At 39.8% G+C, this 26,153-nt stretch overlaps 1 protein-coding gene across 16 annotated transcripts in view; it reads right to left on the bottom strand.

Annotated features, from left to right (window-relative positions):
- The window catches only part of DLGAP1 (DLG associated protein 1), a gene marked incomplete at both ends in the record, with an annotated part of 320,454 nt that overhangs the window by 168,194 nt on the left and 126,107 nt on the right, over positions 1-26,153 (bottom strand). For all 16 annotated transcript variants that reach the window (XM_082668376.1, XM_082668377.1, XM_082668368.1 and 13 more), the window contains one exon: positions 6,027-6,204. In XM_082668376.1, the coding sequence (XP_082524502.1) occupies positions 6,027-6,204 (178 nt within the window). The remainder of the gene's footprint in view (positions 1-6,026; positions 6,205-26,153) is intronic.

Below are 26,153 nucleotides of genomic sequence, written 5' to 3'. Positions count from 1 at the left end.
ATTTACCTGCTCTTAGAGAAGGCAAATCCTTCCCAGTTTCAGCTGCTATTCTCAAATACATACCCCACCCCCCAAAACTACCTGCTGCTGGTTTCCTTCTGCTTTACTCACATCCATCAAGAAAGTCCTTGTTTTCCTCTGTGTTCTCCAGCACAGATATGGATGCAACACAGGCTTATGGCTACTGGTGGTTTGTTCCTATCTACTTACATTTTGGGTTCACGGAGTATCTTGTCGTCTGATTTTGTTGTAAATGTTGTCCATGAATTTTTAGTTTTTCTATCTAGTTGCTCTGTCTGCTTTTATACAGAGACTCGGGGAGATTCAGACACTAAGCCACCACCTCCACGATATCGTATAGTATGATTGGACCATAATTTATTTAACCACTCTTTGTGGATGATGATTCAAGTATGTCCTTGGAGGCCATGCTATGACCAACTTCCTTGTTTGTTTATCTTTATATTCTGGTACTTTCATTTCTGTATTATAAAGTTACACAAGTGGGATTCCCGTGCCAAAAGATTTATTTTACCTTTTGTAGATTTTACCACGTTACTTTCAAAAACAATTGTAGCAATTCATCCCCAATAGCAAGGAAGTCAGAGCTCATTTCTCAACATGGTCACCAGTACTGGGTAGTAGCTGTTTTTGCTGCCTGATAGGTCAAGGGTGATGTTGTGCCATTTCAGCTTATCTTCACCAGCCTACTAGTGTATATGAACATCTTTTCCTATATTTATTGGACTTGGTACTTTTTTCCCTTTTGATTTGCTATTTCATGAGCTTTGCCCCAAATTCTTTTAGGTTGTTTATCTTTTCATACTAATTGGTAGAAACACTTTAGGCAACTGGAACATTAAGTTTTTTTCGTGATGTGTTTAAATATTCCCCCGTCAATTTTAACTTTAAGATGTCTTCTGCTACACAGAAATATTTGAATTTTAGTTAGATTAGATGTCTTTTATTTTATGTTTTCTATAATTCTTATTTTATTAAAAGTTATAATTCTCACCATAATATCATACACATATTCCCCTAATTTAAAATTTTTTGTCACTTTGTGTTAGTGCTCAGATTTTAAATTCATTTGGATTTATTTTCTATATGGAAAGAAGGAGTAGTTTAATGCTCTTTCTATGATATCATGAGCAATTCGCTAGAATTCTCTGAGCCTCATTTTCCTGATCTTTAAAATGCGTATAATAATACCTACCTCATAGGGATGCTTTAAGGATAAAAAATGAAATATACAAGTGCACATTCAAGGCACATGGTAGGCATTCGATAAATACTAGATATTGTTTTGTGAGATAGTGTAGTGGGAAGAATGAGATAAGTTACTCTAATTCTCTAAGACTGAGTTTGATAAATTAAAAAAATGATCTTTCTTATAGTTGCTATGAAATTAATGAGATAATATGCAAAGCTTACAGCTTATATCAGGTAAGCAATACTTGGTAACTATTATTCTCATTTTCATAATTACTACTACTGTTATTGGCATTATTATTGCCACCCATACCCCAATTCCAGCAGACATTGGAGAAACTTACCAGTTAGGAGTCAGGACACCTGGGTTTTCTAGGTTCAGTCACTGACTAGCTGGGTGCTGACAGATGCTTAATTTATTTGAGTTTCCATTTTTTTATATATATAAAGTGAAGGGATGATCTAGGTCAAAAATCACAGCTAAACTGCTGGTATTACCACCGAGCACAATAACTGCCTATTACATTTGTGTTTTAAAAATGATGTGGGACTTCCCTGGTGGTGCAATGGTTAAGAGTCTGCCTGCCAATGCAGGGGACATGGGTTCGATCCCTGGTCCGGGAGTTGCCGTGAAGCAACTAAGCCCATGCGCCACAATTACTGAGCCTGCGCTCTAGAGCCCACAAACCACAACTACTGAAGTCCGCGTACCCTGTGGCCCATGTGCTGCAACCACTGAGCCCACGTGCTGCAACTATTGAAGCCTGCTCTCCTAGAGCCTGTGCTCCTCAACAAGAAAAGCCACCACGATGAGAAGCCTGCGCACCGCAACGAAGAGTAGCCCCTGCTCGCTGCAACTAGAGAAAGCCCGCGCACAGCAACAAGCACCCAACATGGCCAAAAAACTATTAAAAAATAAATAAAGATAATGGAGTCCCTCTTAAGAAAAAATTAAAAAATGTTGTGGAAACTCACCACGTTACTGGACAAAATATGTCTGTGGGCTTCTAGTTTACGATTCCAGATGAAGTTATTTGAGGTTTGGACTTGAAATAAATTGAGGTGTAAATTAAACTAATTTGGAAATGACAGTTATTATACCAAATATATTTTAAAATGTGACTTTCTATAATTCTTTCTTCTCAAGTCTTACTTTAAAAGCCCCTGTTTTATTAGATGTATATATAGTAAAAAAATATAGAAAGGTTATAAACATATAAAAAGGGGTTCAGTTTTTCTTTATCATCCAAGCACAGTCTGTTTTTAAGAATGTTTCATTTCTGTTAAGGTATGAATGGCAGAAACAAACAATTTAGTTATTCTAGACCAATTTCTTGGTTTACAACATTTTACTTTGATGTTTCTAGGAGCCTTTGATGAATAATATATCAATAATATATCAGGTTTTAAGGAGGAATAGGATATAATGTACTTAAATTCTATACTACTAGAGCTGCTGCTAAAGATCTATAAGAGAGAAAATATCCGACATCACAAAAACCAACTACTTTTTGAAAAGCCTAGAGTATGTATGGTAGGATTGCTTTGAAGAAGAAACCATTCCCTTTGAATAATGACAATGTTGGGACTGCGATAGAAAGCTTGAAGTTATCCTTCACGATACTCTATTACTTGAAAACTGAATATGGAACTAGAAAAATGGTGTGTCATTAGGAATCCATTTAGGATGTCTCTGCTTTCTGTATTTTACTTAAGGCGAAATGATCACGCCACTGAATTGCAGACTTGACCCACCCCTGGATCAAGGCCCACATATGCCTCTTCAGTGATTTGTTGATACTTTACTAAGTTGTCACCAGGAAGTGACACTGTCTCAAGGAAGGTCAGATCTACAGAGTAGGGACTAAAAGCAGGCAGCATGTCCTGATGGGGAAGTGACCTGCTCTCCTGGTTTAACCATGTAAAATTATGAAAGCATTAAGTGTGTATAAACATTTTCCAACGAAATATTCTAAACCCACCGAAGTATTCTGCAGGTATGACACCTGGGATTTGTAGACTATTTTGCAATTCTGGAAGGCTATGTGAGCATGAGCCTGTCCAGAATAAAGATAAGCTTAAAGACGTTTTAAATATTATATTGTTTACTGTGAAAAAAGTAAGAACAAGGCAAGTCCACATTTCACCAAATGAGGCGCCAAATATTTACCTAAGAGCTGGGATAGTGGGTATCACGGGACAGCAGTACCTAGCACAAATAGGTATGCATACTCTTGGAGGTTACATTTATTTATTCATTCATTCATGCATTTTTGCATGCTGCTCTGTGCGGCATGGGGGATCTTAGTTCCCTGAACAGGGATTGAACCCTGGGCCCTGGCAGTGGAAGTGCAGAGTCCTAACCACTGGACTGCCAGGGAATTCCCTTTGGAGATTACTTTAAAGTAAGGAAATGCACAGTCAGCAAATCCTGGAATCCAGTATGTCAGCTTTCCCTGACTCCTGCCCTACCCTGCTTTCGGGGCCTTGCTGTGGTCCCTGGCTTTGCTTTACAAGAATTCATTTAGAGCAGGGAGCTCTATTTTGATGGTAGGGCCAGAATGAGAGCAGTGGTCCTATTTCGGGGTCTCACTCCGACAGATCAGAGATGCTTCAGTGCTTAGTCTATCACCACCACCATCATTACCACCTTCACCATCACCACTACCACCACCATTACCACCAACTCTACCACCACCATCATTATCACCTCACCACCATCTCCACCACTATCCTCACCACTACCACCAGCAGCAGCAGCAGGAGTAGTAATGCTCACCTTGATGATCACAGTGTCTTTCAAACTGGCTTCTCTGCCTCTAGCCTCTTTCTCATCCTCTCCAATCTTTCCTACATTTTTTTTGCTAGATTAATTATCCTCCACCAAAGTTCTGATCATATCTTTTGCCTGCTTAAAAGCTGAAGTTTTAATTAATCTTCAATCAGTCCCATTCCTAATGAATAAAGTCCAGTCCCCTGGGCTCTGCATGGAAGGCCATGGACAAAAAACGTCCCCAGGACAAAATTCAGAACAGATTTCCCACTGCTATAAGTATTCTGAGCTCTAACTACACTTGAGAATTCATTATTCCTTGAATAGGCTTTAGGCCAGCATTTTCAAAGTTCAGATATATACGACGTTAATAAGTACTATTTATTAATGTATTGCTTTATTAGAATCCCTTGGAATATTTGTGAAAATGCATATTCCTAGACCCTATGCCTAGAAGCTCCCTCTTTAGAATCCTGGGTACTGAACACCTTTTACTCATTCAATGTGGGATCCTGGTGACAATTTTTTGACCATAAAGAAAGTCCCATTTAACTTCTGGTTACTTATATATCTTACAATGTGTTTATAAGAACTAATATTATGAAAATATAAAGCAGTTGGCACAGTGCCTGACTCAATAAAGGCGGCTCTTATGGTTAATTCTTGCCCTACCTACCTCAGAGTGTTTTTTTTAAAATTAATTAATTAATTAATTTTTAGCTGCATTGGGTCTTCGTTGCTGCGCGTGGGCTTCTCATTGTGGTGGCTTCTCTTGTTGCAGAGCACGGGCTCCAGGTGCGAGGACTTAAGTAGTTGTGGCTCGCTGGCTTCAGGAGTTGAGGCACATGGGCTCAGTAGTTGTGGCTCGCTGGCTTCAGGAGTTGTGGCATGTGGGCTCAGTAGTTGTGGCTTGTGGACTCTAGAGCACAGGTTCAGTAGTTGTGGCATATGAGCTTAGTTGCTTCACAGCATGTGGGATCTTCCTGGACCAGGGATCGAACCTCTGTCCCCTGCATTGGCAGGCGGATTCTTAACCACTGTGCCTCTAGGGAAGCCCCATACCTCAGAGTTTTTTGTTCAAGTAAACAACGTTTGTTATTTACAGCACGTTTACGTTTTTTGTATGCTCTCCGTTAGACTGTAAACTTGGGGAGCAGGGATTAGGCATTATTCACCATTGACTGGCAAAATCTGGCCCAGTGTTTTGCTCACTGCATATGAGCTGTGTTAATAGTATGGTGCTTAGTTTTAAAAATTGTGATATAAATTAAAATTCAGAGCTCCTAAACATTATTTCAAAAAAATATCGGTTTTTTTTGTCCTCCCAGAGGAAGCCCTGGAGCCACCTCCTGCTCACCTGGTGGCCCCTGAAAGCTGCAGGGTCAGGCCCTCCAGGAGTCCTAGGTTCAACCCTCCCTTGGTCTGGGCAGCCTAACCCTCTCCCACATTCTCTGAGACCATCAGTGAGAGCCATCACGAAACTTTAGCTGAATATTTCGGATGCAACATTAAGTCACCTTTACTGAGTCTTCATCCCTAGTTCTGGGTACCAGTTCTTAGAAGTGGGCTTGTGTCTTATAACCGAGATGCAGTATTCACCTAGGATCCAGTTGGGGTTAAATAGATCGTATCTCATTTCCCGTGCCTGGGTCCCTGTCTTGATTACCTGCTTAATACTTTTATGATTTGACACTGCCTTGGTTTTGCCAATGATGTCTACCCTGTCCTTCTATCCTTCAAACATCTTTCCAACCGAAGCCTCATCCAACAACTCCTTAATGACTACTTTGTTGGTGCCAACTGACTGCTAAGGAGTTTCCAAGGACTCCCCTGGTGTGCTTTCTCCATCTGCCAAGGACCCCTCCCCTGCTGGTAGACTGTTGGTACCAGGAGCCCCCTGTGGCCAAACCAGGCCGCATTTAGACCTGACCTCCTGCCAGACCCATCAGCATCATGCTGGGGGGTGTCAGCCTCCTCACGTCATGCCCTCTTGTTTTCCACCAACCCTGGTACAGTTCACAGATGCAGCCACAGGGCTCACCTGGCTGATGGTGCTCATGGCTCGCATGTAGCTCTCATTCCTGGAGCGGAACTTTGGTGATGTGAGCAGGCCCGCAGGGTCAAGGCTGTCTAGGCTTCGGTTGATGGAGACCTCACTGACCGCCCTCAAGTAACTGTGACTCCGGATCTGGAGTTTGGGGGAGTGCTCATTGGAGATCCTGAAAGAGAACAACGAAAAGTGTGGGTTTAGTCCTGTTCTAACACGCAGGCAGTAATAAGATAGGGTAGGACTGTGATCGACGTGGCACCCTACACACAGGGGCAAATACTAGAGATGCCCTCCCATGGTTGCTAAACTCCCCCGTGGGGGTCTAGGAAAGAAAACGTTTGATGGGAAATCATTGAGATCTGATGACATCAGAGAGCAAGTATAATTTTTTCAGCCCAGGAAATAATTTCCTCAATCATATTTTCCAAGGCAGCCTGGGAAGGAGAGTAGAGTTGCTACTGCCCTGCCCCGGACTTCTGCCCTGTGTAATTTGCAAGCTTTTCCTTTGTACCCAATTCTTTTCTGTGCCATCTTTCTGTTTTTGGACAGAAAGTTATATATCTGTTTTGGACAGTGGTTATATATCTATAACTATATCAATCTTTGTATCATCTATTTATCTAAACTTGATCTCATTTAGTTGAGATATAACTTAGTGATCAAAACTTAAATTTTAGACATTAAATATGTGCGCATATCTAAATCTTGATATCCAAAGACAAATCTTTGCAACTTTATACGCTTCAGATTTTTTCCAAGATGCATTTTTTAATTTTTTATGAACACATATTTCTTTATTAAGTCAATATTTTTGCAAAATGAAAAAAGCCTTAGCATACAATATCTTTATACTTAAGGTAATAAATCTGGTTATTAAATGTATTCATATTTGATATATTAAATTCAGAACTATTCAACTGTTAATAAATTTCCCAATAGATTTTATTTATTTATTTTTGCTATTTGACATTAGTCTTTTTTAAAAAAATTTTTATTGGAGTATAGTTGATTTATAATGTTGTGTCCCAGATGCATTTTAAAATTATAAAAGTAGAAATTGCTCCTTGCAAAAAGCCGAGCTATCCACAGGTGCTCAAAGCAGAAAGTGGGTCTCCATTCTCCTTATTCCTGCTCCAGAATTCCACTCCCCTGAAAGAATTACCCAGAGCAGCTCAGTGTATGTCCTTCCTTACCCTTTCTATACACGTACAGACAATTATTTTTTTAGTAATTAAAAAAAATTTTTACTGAAATATAGTTGATTTACAATGTTATGTTAGGTTCAGGTGTACAGCAAAGTGATTCAGTTATACATATACATCTATTCTTTTTCATATTATTTTCTATTATATGTTATTACAAGATATTGAATACAGTTCCCTGTGCTATACAATAGGTCCTTGTGGTTTATCTGCTTTATGTATAGTAGTTTGTATGTTTTAATCCCAAACTCCTCATTTATCCCCCTCCCCCTCTTTCCCCTTTGGTAACCACAAGTTTGTTTTCTATGTCTGTGTTTATTACTAATTTTTAAAGTTTGTTTTCACGTGGGATTCAGGGCGATTTTTCTTTCATTATTAAATTAAAAAATTTTTTGCTGTAACATTGCTTGCAATTAAAAATTAAAGTTGATGAGGAGATAGATGCAGGCCCAATATAGCTGCTGTTATTTATCATTATTCTGGAGATCCTAGCTAATGAAATTAGAAAAAATAAAAAAAGAAATACGAATATAAATATTGTGAAGAAAAGGTGAACTTTGAGTATTTACAGATTATACAGTTAATTAGCTGGAAGGTAAAAGAAAATCAACTGAAAAAGTATGAGAACTAATAAGAGTGATCCCCAAATAGTTACATACAGGGTAAAAATTGAGAAATTAATAATTTTTCTATATACTTCCACCACCAAGTAGAAATTTTAATTAAAAAAATCTCATTCAAAATGGCAAAACATTATAAAATAAGTAGAAATTACAAAAAAGAAATGTACCAGAAATTTTTGAAAAAAGTGATAAAGCTTTATGGAGGGCAGGGTTTCCCTGGTGGCGCAGTGGTCAAGAATCTGCCTGCCAGACGTAGAGAATAGACTTAAGGACATGGGGAGGGGGAAGGGTAAGCTGGGACGAAGTGAGAGAGTGACATGGACATATATACACTACCAAATGTAAAATAGATAGCTAGTGGGAAGCAGCTGCTTAGCACAGGAAGATCAGCTCGGTGCTTTGTCGCCACCTAGAGGGGTGGGATAGGGAGGGTGGGAGGGAGATGCAAGAGGGAGGGGATATGGGGAGATATATATATATATATATATATGTATAGCTGATTCACTTTGTTATACAGCAGAAACTAACCATTGTAAAGCAATTATACTCCAATAAAGATGTTAAAAAAGAAAAAGAAAGAAAGAAAAAAAAGAATCCACCTGCCAATGCAGGGGACATGGGTTCGAGCCCTGGTCCAGGAAGATCCACATACAGCGGAGAACTAAGCCCGTGCACCACAACTACTGAGCCTGCGAGCCTAGAGCCCGTGCTCTGCAACAAGAGAAGCCACCGTAATGAGAAGCCAGTGCACCGCAAGGAAGAGTAGCCCCCGCTCACCGCAGCTAGAGAAAGCCTGAGCGCAGCAATGAAGACCCAACACAGCAAAAAAAAAAAAAAAAAAAAAAATTTATGGAGGGCAATAAACAGGTCCTAATAAAAGAGGAAAACAGATATCCTGGAGGGAAAACCCAATATTGTAACAAAAATTAAATTTTCCCTAAATTAATCTATAAATTTTATGCTAAAAGCTGAGAATTTGATTAACAGCCACTTTTTGCAGCTACACTGAAGGAGGGGACAAATTAGAACAGATCTAGAATATAACATCAAAAGGAAACCTCTTATGTATTTTACTACCACAAAAGAGAAACTGATTGTTCTAGCAATGTTCCCTTTGGACCCTGTGCCATTATGGAGATTCCCCATGGACCACTTTATAAACGCCCATGCCAAAAATCCCAGCCAAAAAACAGATAAACTGAAGAATAAATTTTCCCTTTGAGATTTCTTCTAGGAAAAGAGAGACTTCGCTAGACGCATTTATAACCTAAAGTTCACTTTCACATAGAACTTGAGAGGTGACAAATGTGTTTCTTTGGCTATTTTGTAACTGACCCAGAGCAATGATATTGCCAACATAAAAAATGCTGCTCTCCCAAGCGGTTATCAGGGCAGCATTGGGGGTGGCTGCTTCGTAAATGATCTCCATTCAGAAGAAGTGAAAACCCAATGTTTTGAGAAATGAGTGTCTGTCTGCTGGCTGAGATGGAGAAATGAAGCATCATTGAAATAATCATTCACCCTGGCGGCTTGGTATGAAATAAGGCATAATTCCCAAATTCCAAACTGAAAAATCATTCAGAAGAGATTGAATAGTTCTACTTGGTGAGTCATTCCTGATAAAACAATGCATTCTTTAATGATACACTGAATATAAGGAAATGAACTCTTTTATCTCGTCCACTTAGAGAGCAGAGCCCACAGCTGTCAACATAAAGGGTACAGTATGTACATGTGCTCCTGACGCTGAAACAGTCATGAAAGAAATTCCAAAAAAGAATGCAGTGATTATTTTCACCTCAAGAGGAAGTTGATTTGCTAGGAAGGAAAGGAGTGTGCCTATTCAGAAATATTAACTCTCGTGTAAGATTATTTATCAATGTTAGCCTATTTAAATGACATCCATCATTTTTCACTTTCTCCCCAGATTGCTTATGCTAAGTGAACCTCTCATGGCTTATCCCAACTGAACTGAGATTTTGGCCTGGTTGAGCCCCATTCATTATCATGTCCTTTAACTGCACCCAAAGGTGGGACGACGCCCTTAGGTGGCTGTGGAGCAGCTAGACAAACACACTTGGCTGGTGTATCAGTAAGAGCGCCACTGCAAAAAGAGAAAATGCAATAATACTTGGAACACAACATTTAAACAAAATTGTTATTTTATTAAAGTATAGTTTTTTTTAATGTTTTAAAATATTTTAATTTTATTGGAGTATAGTTGATTTACCACAATGGAAAAGAATAGTGATAATAACCTATATGAAGTATAGTTGATTTACAATGTTGTGTTAATTTCTGCTGTACAGCAAAGTGATTCAGTTCCCTCTCTCTCCCTCTCTCTCTCCCTCTCTCTCTCTCTCTCTCTCTCTCTCTCTCTCTCTATATATATATATATATATATAAATTTGTGTGATTATGGTTTATCACAGGATGTTGAATATAGTTCCCTGTACTACACAGTAGGACCTTGTTGTTTATCCATTCTCTATATGATAGTTTGCCTCTGCTAATCCCGAACTTCCAATCCATCTCTCCTCTACCAACCCTCTCCCTTGGGGACCACAAGTCTGTTTTCTCTGTCCGGAACACAACATTTTAAATCAATGTCCCCAAAGAGAAAATGATTAACCCTGTAATATGTCACTAAAATTATAATTCCACAAGATGAATAAGCTCTGGGGAACTAATGTACAGCATGGTAACTAGAGTGAATAATACTGTGTCATGTACTTGAAATTTGCTAGGAGAGTAGAACTTAAGCATTCTCACCACACACACACAAAAGGTGAGGTGATGGAGGTAATAATTAACCTGATTGTGGTAATCATTTCAAAAAACATGCAGTCAAACTATCCATTGTACACTTTAAGTATATACCATTTTGTCAGTTATAATACATACACGTTATAATATATATAAATATATACAAGTTTGTCAGAATGGATAATAAAGCTGAAAAAATATAACTTCAGATGGTTTGAATTTTTTTTCCTCCAGAGAAGGAAATGCTTCATGACTCTGTGACTCTAATGGGAGAATTTCTGGAGGTGATGGACCATCTTCCTGATTGATCTGTATCCTAATTTCCGGGTTTTTTTCTTTTCCCACTTTGCCTTGATTCCGACTTATAAAAGCATTGAAATGCCAGGTTATTCGATAGGACTCAGAGGAAACATTTTATTGACTCTGGGGTTAATCCAATTGCTCTGTTTTGAAGATGAGAGTATTTTGTCCTTGGTCATGACTCTGTTATCAATTCGCTCTCACAGACATTCACGGCTTCAACTGAGAGGCTCTGATTCCTTGGGCCTCAGTGTGGAAAATGGTACTTAGTGGGCGACACTGCTCAGTTACTAGTTTTGGGGAATCTAATGCAGGGTGTTCTTTTGGTCAACCTGCTTTGGTAAAAACCGAGCCCAGCGTTCTTCTCAGCAACTTCATGTGGGATGCCTTTATAGTCCTTCTGAAAGTATAAGTGGCTTTCAAGTTGTTCACTTTGGCAGCTCTGAACTCTTGAGTTATTTCTACTTTATAATAATAGCTGACATTTATTACCATTTACAAACCACTTAGTTATTATTAATACCAACCTACAGTTAAGGAAACCATGGTTTCAAGGAGTTATGTCACGTTCAAGGTAACTGAGACGGAACCTTGGTCTTTCCCTGACTTCTGTCTTCTCTTCCCATCTCCTATATCTTGGGGAATCTTGCCTGCACTCACATGGGGGTTCCTATTCCTCTCCCTTGCCCTCGAATATTCTTATTCCCTAAGAATTTACAGTTCTTTATATTCTCGTTTTTTCTACATGCTCTCCTTGGACAACCTCATCTGCTCAGTGGCTTCTACTACTAACTTTATCCTGACAGCTCACAGGTCTATTGGTAGCCCATAGCTCTTAACCTTCAAAACTAAACTTCCAATTAACTGTGCATTTCTACCCAGGTGTTCCACAGGTATCAAATACTCATCACAAGCCCCAAATGAACATGTTACCTTTTCCAATTTGCTCCTTTTTACTTATTCCACATTGAGATGAATGGCATTGAAATCTATCCTGTCAACCAAACCAAATATCCAGGTGTTTATCCTGTTTCCCTCTTAATTGTCCAAATCCAGTTGATGATCAGATTTTCTCAGGTTTGATTCCTGGTTACACTTACAATTCCTTTCCTCCACGTCTTCCTCACCCTTCTTGCTTCATTACTTCCTTAGTTTAGCCTTCATCTTGATCCTCCCAAACCAGGCTCCCTATGGCCGGTCTTGTCCCCTCCAGTGCATCTCTCTTCTCTTGCTAGTGATTAGGACACTCTCTTGCTTAAAAGTCCTCTGTGAATCCTCTTCATCGGTGGGAGAAAGTCTAAACTCTGTACTTACTTTTCTGGTATCACCTTTTGCTACTTCCTCACATGTACCATGCATACACTCTCATGCTTCTTTATCTCTGCACATGCTGTGTTTTTGTTTTTGTTTTTGTTTTTTGCTTGGAATACACTTCTTCCTCCACTTTCTACCCACAGAACTCTGACTTCAACTCATTTATCAGGTCACTAGGTGTTAGAGCACCTATTGCCAGGAGAATCTGGAATCATGATTCCAGATCACTGAGTCTAATGGGATTCTAGTCAGTTCTCTTTAGAAAGCCTCCTTTGTTCTCCCTGACTAAATAAACTATTTCTCCATCTGTACTCCTGTAGTGTCTTTTATATTTCTGTGCCACACACGTTTGCCATTGTTATAGTTTTTTGTTTACATGTCTGTGTACTCCTTAGATTTTTGAGTTCTTAGAAGGTGGAGTCAGTATTTCATTCATTTTGTTACGCAGTGGTACACTACCCCTTACATTTTTAAAGTGACTAATGATGACTAACACCTACCTGAGTGCTTCCTTTATGCTAGGCACTGCCCATGAATCACCCCGTGAAGTCGATGAATGAATACATAAATGAATGAGAGGGGAACTCAGTTGATCACTACTCTAGACCTGAAATAGTTTCCAAAATTTCAAAATTCTCTTACTTATAGCTAAAGACCCTATAAAGGATTTTAAAAAGCTTTATTGCGATAAAATTCATACACCATAAAATTCACCCTTTTAACAGGTACAGTTCAGTGGTCTTTAGTATATTCACAGAGTTGTGCAACCGTAACCACTAATTTTAGAATGTTTTCATTCCCCCTCCCTGTCAACATTCCTGTACCCATTACTAGTCTCTCTCTATTCCTCCTTACTACTAACCCTTGGAAACCACTAATCTACCTCTTGTCTCTGTCTTTGTCTGTTCAGGACATTTGATACATATGGAATCATATAATCTGTGGCTTTTTCCCACTGGCTTCTTTCACTTATCATGATGTTTTCAAGGTTCATCCATGTTGTAGCATGTATCAGTACTTCATTCCTTTTTATGGCTGAATAATATTTCATGGCATGGGTTTATACCTTAATTTGTCCATTCATCAGTTGACAGACACTTGGTTTGTTTCCACTTTTTGGCTTTTATGAATTATGCCGATATGAACAATCATGTTCAAATTTTTGTGTTGGCATAGGTGTTTTCAATTCTCATGACCGTAAAGTTTATAGGAAAATATTATTCAAGATGACAGAGCAAGAAACTTCACATATGAAGTGGGACTTCTGGAATGACAGAGGAAGGACCTCAGTGAGTCCTATTCTACACAAAAGCAATTGCAGAACTACTGGCAACATCAACCATTACAGAACTCTGGAAATTGAACTCAGAGAACAAACTGAAAATTCTTTATGCAAGAAAAAGTACTGAATGTAGTCACCCCCATTCCCATGCTCCTCAGCTCCTTGGCATAGCAGCCACACACCACAGAAGCCTCAAAACCAACACAGGAGATGCACCTCATGGAGCTCGGTTGAAAGCATCATCTTCAGTGCATGGTGATGTTTTGACTGGTCTCTCACCTCCCTGGAAAAGCCCCATCCCCAGAGTGTTGATACTATTTGATCTGACTGGGAGCTCAATTCTGTGGAAAAACCCCTATCCCGGGTTGTTACCAAAAACAGTAGTAATTGGCTGAAATTGCTAACATCATAGCTACCTGAGGTTATAATTTCAGTTGGAGCAAAACAAGAGCCTGGCCCAAAATTTAAAAGAAAGACCTGGAAAATTTGATGGCTATAGAGGATATTTAAAAGTTTTGATGTGCTGCTTAAGAACCTAGAAGGCTTCATATATGCACAAGGCTGTGCACATGCCCAGAAAAGACCTAAGAAAAGAAAGGACTTCGGTCACTCACCTGTGGCTGACATTGAAACCCTGCATAAGCAGGAATTGAAAGCTAAGGCTGATTTGTAAACTTCCTGAAATTTGAAAGTGTGCCTTCATAGACAGATGCCATTGGCAAAAGGTGGAAGACTTATTGGTTTAAAGTATTTAGAAAATATTCTGACCAATCACTGGCTAATCACTAAACTATGATGACCCCAGGGTGAACCTAAGGAAGCCAGGTTTAAAAATAAAAGCAAGAATTTAAAAAGAGGAAGCAGAGAAGTCAGTAGATACATGTTGTAGGGAATGCATAATCCAGGCAAGTTGCTAAAGAATAAGCAGTAGCAAGGTAGAACAGACAAACAAAATGAATAAAATAAACTGGGGTGGGAGGGAGAGAAAGGATGGAGGGGGATATTTGTAGTTTAAGAATCTCAAAATATATATCAAATTCAGGAAGTGGGAAACATGAAGTATAGTATTAAGGGAATGATACTTTGGATTATAAAACCATAAACAAAGACAAGGTAATGGTTACCATAAAAGTCCGGAGAGTGGGTACTTTTGAGGAGAGGGAGACACTTGATCCGGATGGTAGTTTCAAGGGTATTTGCCTTATGATAATTCATTAAGTCATGTATTTTGTGTGATTTTTGTATACGTGTTTTATTTTTCAATATAAAGATTTAAATAAAAAGGAATTGGGGAATATCTGGTTCAAGAGTTGCTATAATATCTAAAATGTACGATTTTCCACAAAAAATAATGCGACCTGCAAACAAACGAGAAATTATGGATCAAATACAGAGAAAAAGCAGCTAATAAAAAATGTCCTTGAAGGGAGCCAGATGTTGGACTTAATAGACAAAGACCTTAAATCAGTTATGAATATTTTCAAAGAACTAAAGGCACTATGTGTAAAGATTTAAAGGAAAGCATGACAACTATGTATCACCAGATTGAGACTATCAATAAAGAGAGAGATATAATAAAAAAAAGAATCAATAAATTTTGGAGTTGAAAATAATTATTTTCTGAAATGAAATAAATACTCATTCCTAGTAATAATTACATAATAATAACTAAAATGAAAATTTTACTCAAGGGGCTTACAGCAAGCCCCTTGAAGAAGAATCAAACCTGAAGAGAGATTATGCAGCCTGAGAAACAGGAAAAGAATAAAGAAAAATAAACAGTTTCAAAGACTTGTGGGACACCATCAAACACATCAACATACATGTATTTGGAGTTCCAGAAGAAGAGGTAGAAAATATATTTGAAGAATTAGTGGTCGAAAACTTCCCAAATTTGATGAAAACACTAATCTACATACCTAAGAAGCTTAAAACACTTGAAATACTATAGACTCAATGAGATCCACACCTAACCATATCCTTGTCATAGCATCAGAAGGCAAAGACAATGAGAAAATCTTGAAAGCAGAAAGAAATGACTCACCACTTACAAGGAATGATCAATAAGATTAAAAGCTGACTTCTCATCATAAACTATGGACGCTAGAAGGCATTGAGATGAAATATTCAAAGTGCTGAAAGATAAAGATTGTCAACAAAGAAATCTATATACAGAAAAACCATCGTTCAAAAAAGAAGTTAAGACATTCCCAGAAAAACAGACTGAGTTATTGCTAGCCACATAGAGTCCTTTTTTCAAACTTCTTTTACAACACCATGTTGTTCCCTAAACGTTTCATTTTCCTTCTATTTCTTTCTTTTTTTTTTTTTCCGGTACGCGGGCCTCTCACTGTTGTGGCCTCTCCCGTTGCGGAGCACAGGCTCCGGACGCGCAGGCTCAGCGGCCATGGCTCACGGGCCTAGCCTTTCCGCGGCATGTGGGATCTTCCCGGACTGGGGCACGAACCCGTGTCCCCTGCATCGGCAGGCGGACTCTCAACCACTGCGCCACCACGGAAGCCCCCTTCTATTTCTTAGAATTGTAAATTCATAAAGCAATCCATTTTACCATCTGATTAGCCCTAGCCGAAGAGCACAGCTTAGACACAGGGGCAACTTTTATAGTTTAAGATACAAACCGAAGGAACAAACTCCTATAGGTCCCTTGCTATATTCTTTGTTGTTCTTCTTCCATAAATGTTTGATATGGGGGATGAATGTCAGCCTTATTTCTGGGAGACACGGCATTGTCAAGTGTTCTGGACCTTGCTATCTCTTAGAAGTCCAGGGTGCAGTAAAAGGGAGATGAGGACATAATCTTGGGGATTTCTCTTTGCTCCATTAGCTTCGCTCTGTAGAAAAAAACCGATAAGGGTTGGGATTGTTGACTTGTTCTACTGGGAAGATTATCAAAGAGCCGCAGGCTAACTCTCTGCAAAGCCATCTGCTCTAAGCTGGGATCATTCATTTTAGTTATAAAGTGGGTCTTGTGCAAAATACAGGTGCAGCTCTTTTCACAATAATTCATCAGCCACGGAAATTTTCAACATAAAATGTAATTCTTCCAGTGAGCCAAATATGTTTATCTATCACATTTAGACTCTTCTGACACTTGGAATTCAAACATTCTTTCCCCTAGATTCTCTAGACTGTGCAACATTAGATTTAAAACAATACGAATCAAATGCCAACTATTCGTAACGCTCGTGCTAGATGCTATGGAGGACACAAGATTCCTGCCTTTGATAACGTCAGTCTCCAGACAGAGACAAATATGCAGAACTTCAAGAGAGTCTGTGCTGTGCTTTTAATAGATGTTCAAGAAGAGGGTAGAAGGGCTTCCCTGGTGGCGCAGTGGTTGAGAGTCCGCCTGCCGATGCAGGGGACAAGGGTTCATGCTCCGTTCCGGGAAGATCCCACGTGTTGCGGAGCGGCTGGGCCCGTGAGCCATGGCCGCCGAGCCTGCGCGTTCGGAGCCTGTGCTCCGCAACGGGAGAGGCCACAGCAGTGAGAGGCCCGCGTACCGCAAAAAAAAAAAAAAAAAAAAGACACTCTGTTGATCATTTATAGTAAGTTTCTGGGACACAAAATAATGTAGTAGTATTTCAGGAACTAACTATTATTGCTATGGCTGAAAACAGAAAAATGATTCTTCTATTTGGTGGAAAGTATAGTAATCTGAGTATAATTTTACTGCTGTAGTGATTGCAAAACAGTAAAATAATTAAAACTTGGTACAGTATTATTGAGAATAAATGCTATTGCCATGATTAAGACATCCTGGCACATGATTCTATAAGCAGTTAGAGAGTGCAGAAAGACTGTTGACAGGAGTCAGTCTATGAACTGGTTAAGGAAAGAAATAATGTCATCACTAAGGAAGATGGGATGACAACTGAAATGTACCAGTTAGTAAAAAGCCCACAGTGATGATTCTTAGGAGGGGTGTAAATGCTGCTTTGAGCTGAAGGCAGAGTGTTTCTTTCAATTTAAAAATTGTCAGGGCAGAACAGACGTACTTACGCAGATGTAAGTTGACATTGACACATTGGAGCCGTTAAAGCCTGTGTGAAAGTACTTTGATAGATTTTTCATAAAGTGCTTCATATTCTGACTTAACTTTAGGAAGACAAAAAAGCAACTAAAGACAGAGTCTTAAATAATTCTTTTAATGTTGGTTTTCTTCTGTTCCTCATTGTCAAATGCTCTGTGTCTACACTCACTACGGGCATATCAAAAGATCTCAAAGAAGACATGTCTTCCGTGTTAACAGTCTTCAACTGATTAGAACACAGCTGTCGTGCCCCAGCTAAGCCTCCTGGTGACACGCCCTCTTTATCTGGTTCTCTTAGGTCAAGATCTGTAGGATCTCCGTTAACTTGATGACTCGTCCCTAAGGTTGGTCCAATTTGTTACTTTCTCTTTGACAACAGAGCATCTAGAACCGAACTCAGCCTTTCATATATAGACTGACAAGTGTGGAATACAGAATGGCTATTACTGTCTGTTCTGTAGAAAATCATCCTGGGGTGCAGTCTGAGAAAGCATGTATAGTTTGGCATATAGTCACGCTGTTAGCTTCTGGTAAGCTCCCTTTGCGCAACTTCTAGATCTTCACCTCAAAAGGTGTTAAGTCATTACGATTTTTGACCCTTTCGTTCCTGTGAAATTGAAACCAAAGGCTAATCCTGTCATCCCCATACAATATACACAATATATCAGCTATTCTTGCCAGTTGTGTCCCCAGCAAATGTGATAACAGAAGCAAAGAAGCAAACATAACAAAACCCCAAATCCGTGAGTGCTACAAGTTTCTACGCTTTACCTATAATATCTTATTTAGTTAGCACACCAACATAATGAATCATTATAACAGTTATGAAGCATTACTATTCCTGTTTTATAGATGAGGAAACTGAGGCTGATGAGTTTGTAAACTTAGAATTGCAAGCTCGATCTATCTAATTTCTGTAGTCTTAACTACCTTGTGCCTTCCCCTTAAGAATGCCGTGTATTTTCTTACCTAATCACCTGTGAAATGATTGACCAGGAGTGGGCAAATCCATGATCTTTTGAGTTGGCTCAGTCCATTAACAATACAGTCTCTGCTGTTAGGCTCTTTATCTTACACCTCTATTTCCCAGCCCATGCTTCTCTGATTTCAATTTTTGCCTGCAAGCCTATTGGGATCTGCTCTTTTTTAAACGCTATCCTAAATGCAGTTACATTCCTCTGATATGTCTCAACCATTTTAGAGAGGAAAATACAGGCAGTCCTATATATTCCTTTTTAGTAAATCTGTGCTGGCTCCCTATTTTCTAAATCATCACAAACCATCTGTTTAAAAATTCATTCTGAAATCTCCCCAAGGATTTACGTTAGATTAACTATTTTCAATTTTTAGAATCCTCTCATTGGAAAAACTGAGATAATATTTACTTTTTTCTTGGCACTTTTCCCATGGTTCCTAAAATATTACCAATAATGATTCTACAATTATACCTGAGTTCCTTTAGATGGAAACTAAATTTTCAGGGCTTTAAGTGTTTTCTTCTTATTTGTGGCAGTTACCTGGTTTTGGTTCTAAGTTGGGCTTAGGTAGTTGGCCATATTCTTTATTTGAGGAAGGGACGCCGTTTTCTAATTTGTGCAAAAGTACTACATAGGCTAGCAGCAGCCCTGAATGTCTAGGAGTCATGTTTACATTAGGTTACAAGATAATTCCCCAATATGTAATAGTTTATTCTACTTGGATGGGGTATTCCACTTGCAGAGATGCAAGGCTGGTTCAAAATTTGAAAATCAATCAATGTAGTACCATATTAATAGGCTAAAGAAGAAAAATTACATGATCTTATCGATTGACGCAGAAAATGCATCTGACAAAATTCAACAACTCATTCTTAATAAAAGCTCTCAGAAAAATAGAAATAGAAGGGAACTTCCTCAATTTGTTAAAGATTATCTACAAAAAACCTACAGCTAACAACAAGGCAAGGACGTCCATTCTCACCACTCTTATTCAACATCGTGCTAGAAGTCCTAGCCAGTGCAATAAGGAAACAAAAAGCATACAGATTGAGAAGGAAGAAATAAAACTGTCCCTATTTGTAGGTGACACGATTGCCAACATAGAAAATCCCAAGGAATCTGCAAAAAATTCCTGAACTAGCAATTCAGCAAAGTCACAGGATATAAGATTATACAAAAATCAACTGTATTTCTGTATACCAGCATGAAGACGTGGACACTGAAATTAGATATGCAACACCATTTATAATCACTTAAAGGGACCTCTCTGGTGGCACAGTGGTTAAGAATCCGCCTGCCAATGCAGGGGACACGGGTTCGAGCCCTGGTCCGGGAAGATCCCACACGCTGCGGAGCAACTAAGCCCATGTGCTACAACTACTGCGCCTGTGCTCTACAGCGTGCGAGCCACAACTACTGAGCCCGTGAGCTGCAACTACTGAAGCCCGCCTGCCTAGAGTCCGTGCTCTGCAACAAGAGAAGCCACTGCAATGAGGAGCCCGCGCACTGCAACGAAGAGTAGCCCCCGCTCGCCACAACTAGAGAAAAGGCCCATGTGCAGCAACGAAGACCCAATGCAGCCAAAAATAAATAAATAAATAATTAAAAAAAAAAAAACCCAAAACGAGTGTTGCCTCCTTTAAAAAAAAATCACTTAAAAAATACTTAGTTGGGCTTCCCCGGTGGCGCAGTGGTTGAGAGTCCGCCTGCCAATGCAGGGGACGCAGGTTTGTGCCCTGGTCCGGGAAGATGCCACATGCCATGGAGCGGCTGGGCCCGTGAGCCATGGCCGCTGAGCCTGCGCATCCGGAGCCTGTGCTCCGCAACGGGAGAGGTCACAATGGTGAGAGGCCCATGTACCGCAAAAAAAAACCCCAAAAAACAAACAAACAAAAACAACTTAGTTGTAATCTAATTACATGTTATAAACAAAACACATGCAGGACTTGTATACTGAAAACTGCAACACTGATGAAAGAAATCAAAGAAGAGCTAGATAAATGGAGATGCATACCATGTTTATGAGTTGGAATACTCGACATATTAAAAGTGTCAATTTTCCCCAAATTGATATGCAAGTTTAATGCATTTCCTATCAAAATCACATATTTTTATAGAAGTAGACTATTCTAAAATTTACATGGAAAGTCAAAGTAACTAGAATAGCTAAAATAATTTTGAAAAATAAAGTGGGAGGATTCACTCTACTCAATTTAAAGACTTACTATATAGTTATAGTAATCAAAGCTGTGTGGTGTTAGTGGGGGGATAGACACACAGATCAATGGAACAGATGGAGAATCTAGAACTAAACCCACACGAATATGCTCAACTGATTATTGACAAAAGTGCAAATGTAATTCATGGAGAAAAGATGGCTTTTTCATAAATGGTACTGGAGCAAACATCCATACACACACAAAATGAACTTTAAGTCTCACACCTTGTACAAGAATAAACTAAAAATGGATCATGGACTTCAATGTAAAATAGACTTTCAGAAAAAACATTAAAGAAAATCTTTGGGATTCTAAACTAGGTTCTTAGATTTGACATGAAGAATGATCCGTAGAAGGGAAACTTGATAAATTTGACTTCATCAAAAGCTTTTCCTCTGTGAAAGACTTTTAAGAAGATGAAGAAAACAAGCTAGACACCGGAGAAGATATCTGAATGTCACACATGTGACAAAGAACTAGTGGCTTCTATAAACAAAGCACCTTTAAAACCCAACGGCCCCCAAAAAAAATCCAATTCGAAAATGGCCAAAAGATGGGAAGAGATGTTTCCCAAATAAGCACACGAAAAAATATTCAACATCATTAGCCACTGGGGAAACTCAAATGAAATCCACAAGGAGATACCATTACACATCTAACAGAATGGCTAAACGGAAAAAATGATGACCATAAATTATGGTCAATTTATGACCATAAATGAGGATTTAGAGAAACAGAATCACTCATGGATTGCTGGTGGGAATGTAAAATGGTGCAGCCACTGTAAAAAATTATCTGACAGCTCCTTAAAAAATGAAACAGGCAACTAGTACGTGACCAGCCATTGTACTTCTGGAAATTAATCTTAGAGAAACGAAGCCTCCGTTCGCTGAAAAACCTCCACAGGAATGTCGCAGCAGCTCTATTCGTAATAAATTGGGAACAGATGTCCTTCAACAGTTGAATGGCTAAACGAACAGTGGTACATCCATACCATGCGAGTCTACTCGGCACAGCCTGGATGAATCCCCAGAGAGTAATGCTGAGCGATAAAAGTAATTCCCCAAAGGTTACATACTATATGATTCCACTTACATAACCACCTTGAGATGACAAGTTCATAGAAATGGAGGACAGGTTGGTAGTTGCCAGGGGTATAGAAAGGGGTGTGGGTGCACGGGGAGTGAATGTGGCTCTAAAAAGGCAACGTGAGGGATATTTGTGTGATGAAAGGTTTTGTATCTTGACTGTGTCAGCATCCTGCCTGCGATATCGTACTGTAGTTCTGCAAGACGTTGCCATTGGGATCTCTCTTCTACATTATTTTTATGACTACGTGGGAATCTACAATGATACCGAAGCAAAAATTTAATTAAAAAATAAGTTTACCCTCAGACAATAAACGGGTTAGGATGTAGAAGAGAACTAATAACATGATTCCTCACCTAGTCCAAAACTGGGTGTTGGAACTGCGTTCACGCCTGAGAATGAGCAGAACCAAGTTAATCTCCAATTTTTTAAACTTCTGCCACAGTGAAGCAGGGTCTGTGTCTGTGGCAGTGAGTAATGGATGCTTTAAGCATATGTTCATGACACAGAAAGTCCACTTCTTGGTATATATCCAAAGAGAATGAAAACATTAATTTGAAAAGATATCTGCACACCTATGTTTATTGCAGCATTATTTACAATATGACCTAAGTGTCCATCAACAGATGAATGGATAAAGAAGATGTGTTACACACACACACACACACACACACACACACACACACACACAATGGAATATTACTTAGCCGTGAAAAGGAATGAAATCCTGCCATCTGCCACAAAATGGATGGATCTATACTATGCTAAGTGAAATAAGTCAGAGAAAGGCCCATACCATCTGATTTCATTTATATGTGGAATCTAACAAACAAAACAAAGGAACAAACAAAACAGCGACAGATGCATAGATGCAGAGAACAAATGGGTGGTCGCCAGAGGGGAGGGGAGTGGGGGGTTGGGTGACAAAAATGAAGGGGACTAAGAGTACAAACTTCCAGTTATAAGACAAGTAAGTCATGGGGATGTAATGTACGGCATAGGGAATATAGTCAATAATACTGTAATAACTTTGTATGGTGAGAGGTGGTTACTAGACTTCCTGTGGTGATCAATTGGTAATGTATATGAATGTCAAGAACGTACTCATGGGTGTGGGCTTGAAGGCCTGGTTAGACTCCAGTGTGTGAGGCTTCCTGAATATTCCGTCTCCCTGCCCAATGGGTCAGCACTGTTGTCACAGGAAAGGAAGGCAAGCAGGAGCCAGGGGGTGGTGGGGCTGCCCCCTCGTTCTCTGATTCTCCGGGAAATGTAGGTGGTTTCTAGGGACTGGACTTTGCTCCTCCGCCCGCTGCCTTTCCAACACGTCGCTGGCTACTACAGCTCCTTATAGCCACCCCGATGCCTTAATTCAGGCATGAGAAGATGAGGTGACCATGGGAAAAGGCATTTAAAACACAGTCTTGATGTGCCACGAAACACACAGGAATGCACGTTAATTGGCTATGTTTTACATCAGCTTAAGCTGTAGAAACGCAACGGTTCTAAAACTCATATTTAGAGAGACAGTCCCCCCTCATCTGAACAAAAAGGAAAAAAAAGCTTTTCCAGGAAATGTGAAGAATCATTAACATCACAGATTCTGAAAAGAAAGTACAATTGCCTACAATACAAGGCAGAAACGTATTCTAAAGCATTGTGACCAAAATGGAGACACCGCCCATTAATCCGTTATCACCAGGCTCAAATAGTATTCAAATGACCGCATGCACTGCTACTAAGTCAATTAGGGACAAAGACAGTAATCATTAGGACTATGGGCAGTCAAAAGCTTTTTCAGAAACGTGCTTAGATGTTGAAAAGACGACTTCTACCCACTTTTATTACCTTTGCGCCTCGGTGAATTATGGGAATTTCTTATGCTTTGAGTGAGAGAGAATGCAAAGGTAATATTCATCTTCCTGAGGATGGTTTAACTTTTCTATAGAGAAGCACTGAACAATCATTTACTAACACATAAAAAGGGATAAAAGCTGTCTGGTCAAAATGTACTCTATTATGGTAGCAACATAATAGATTATACATATTCTGCTGTGGAAAATACCAAGATTCTGATAAGTAATGTGTATGAAACATGAGCTAGGGAGCTAAGGGATTAGACAATAAATAAAGCTCCCTTTTCAGATGCTGCTGTTGGGACAGCTAAGACTTGCCCCTTGCCCTTCCCCTTTCCAACCCCTGAGGGCCCTTCCTCTCCTCTGGGTCTTTATGAATTAGCCTTTGTCGCTCCTCTAATGAAAAAGACACGTATGCTCTGTCCTACCCTTTCCTGTGCCCAGTGTCTATGTGGTGGTAAGACTGAGTCTGTTTCCCAGGAGACGTGCCCCGATCGCCGGGCGAGTTAGTCCCGTGGAGCGCCTGCAGGGGGCGGTCGACACCGTGGAATGAGCAGAAGGCTCTGGCTGGCTGGGAGGTTCTGCGCCTCTTGGAGGACAAGCATGAAACAAATCTGCAAGGAAGGGGGACTTCTGGAAAATCCAAGGTAATCCGCTCAAATCAAGTTGTTAAATATTTGCCATTGGTGACTTAAAGAATCAAAGGAGGTCAGGGGCCTGGATTGATGGAGTCATTTTTCCTAAGGCTCTCGTTTCACAGATGTGGAATTCAGGCTCAGAGGAGGTCTGTGGTCTAACCAGCTAGTTAGTGGCACAGCTGATGCTAGAACTGAGGTTTACTACTAACAGCCTGCCCTGGGCCCTTTAAAAAATCTCCAGGTGGGGACTTCCCTGTCAGTCCAGTGGTTAAGCCTTCGCCTTCCAATGCAGGGGGTACTGGTTCGATCCCTGATTGGGGAGCTAAGATCCTACATGCTTCCAGCCAAAAAACCAAAACATAAGACAGAAGCAGTATTGTAACAAATTCAATAAAGACTTTAAAAATGGTCCACATAACAAAAAAAAAATCTTAAAAAAAAAAAATCCAGGTGGCCCCTGCCAGGTTTATTTACAAGATAAATATCTAATGTGAAAAGAACATTCCCCACTTCTGAGTTAGCATTTCTAGGATTTAAGCTGGAAGTGGCGGAGCTCATTAGGGGGAAACAAGCACAAATTTGAAGATAGAATTACGAATACATTGCAGCATCTATGTTATAACAGCCGTAGGCTCTGACGGTAAAACGTTAATAAGCTAGGTTTTGTTTTGTTCTTTTAAATTAGCTGTATCTGCCTGTTTTCTTCACATATGTTTAAACAAGGAGTCTTTTCTGGTGAATCACACATTCATGGGATCATGTGGGGAACTTCCGTATTGTTTTCACCACCTCCTCTCTTTCTGAGCTCCACTGCAGCACAATTAATTTAGGCTCTCGGGGTATTTTCAAAACCAAGCTGCTCAAAATTTGGTCCTAGGACCAGGATCACCTGGGAGCTTGTTAGAAATGCATAATCCCAGGCCCCATTTCAGGCCCGCTGCATTAGCATCTGCATGTTAACAAGATTCCCAGGTGAGTCTTACGTGCACGGCAGTTTGGAGAGAACAACGCTAAGGTCTGTACCACTCCAGTACCACCTGGCAGGTCCCCCCCCCCCCTTTGTACCTTAAGCTGACCTGGGCTCCTGGTTTACCTCGGTGTTCCTGCCAAGAATGATCTTTAGCATCTTCCATTTAAAAGAAGAGCATTGCTTGTGCTTTAAAATCAGGCGGGAAGAAGAATGGAGTGGAGGAGTTTGTAACGAGTTCCCTGTGGATTCCTCGACGGGACTTTTTTTTATGTGGGAGGGCACTACGTTGATAATATACAAGGAAGGTTGAAAAGTTCTCATAGGACACTCATGGAAGGTAACAAGCCAGTTTCTTGATGGGCTCCAGTCCCAGTGCTTGACTCACTCACTGGTAATGAGCTAGGATCCCAACAGGCACATAATCTCTGTCGGCTCCCAAGCTAGAAGGACACGTGGTGGTAAACTAGTATTTGCAGAGACGGTAGCTTCTCATCGTTTTTCTTTCTTTCTACCACCAAGTCTAAAATTGTTTTCTGTATTCAACACGTGCCTAACTATCCTTGCCAACGACACCCCCCGACCCTTGCATCAAGTACGGTCTTGGCTCAAAATGTTTTCCTAATTAGTTAAAATAGCTGATGTTGTATTGCTATCAATGGAAGGGTGCAGGTAGAAGGACATCTTCGGATGAGCTGTTCTGATGACCTTATTCTACACATAAAGTCATATCCGTTTGCTTCCTCACATATTTCCAGGGAGTTATCAATGTGGGGGACAAATGAGTTACGATACGGCAGTGCTATTAAGCTTAAGCATTTTGGAATTTGTGGA

Source organism: Grampus griseus (assembly GCF_964374135.1).
Source record: "Grampus griseus genome assembly, chromosome: 12".
In the NCBI taxonomy this organism is placed as follows: domain Eukaryota; kingdom Metazoa; phylum Chordata; class Mammalia; order Artiodactyla; family Delphinidae; genus Grampus; species Grampus griseus.
This window is presented reverse-complemented; position numbering and strand designations above follow the sequence as displayed.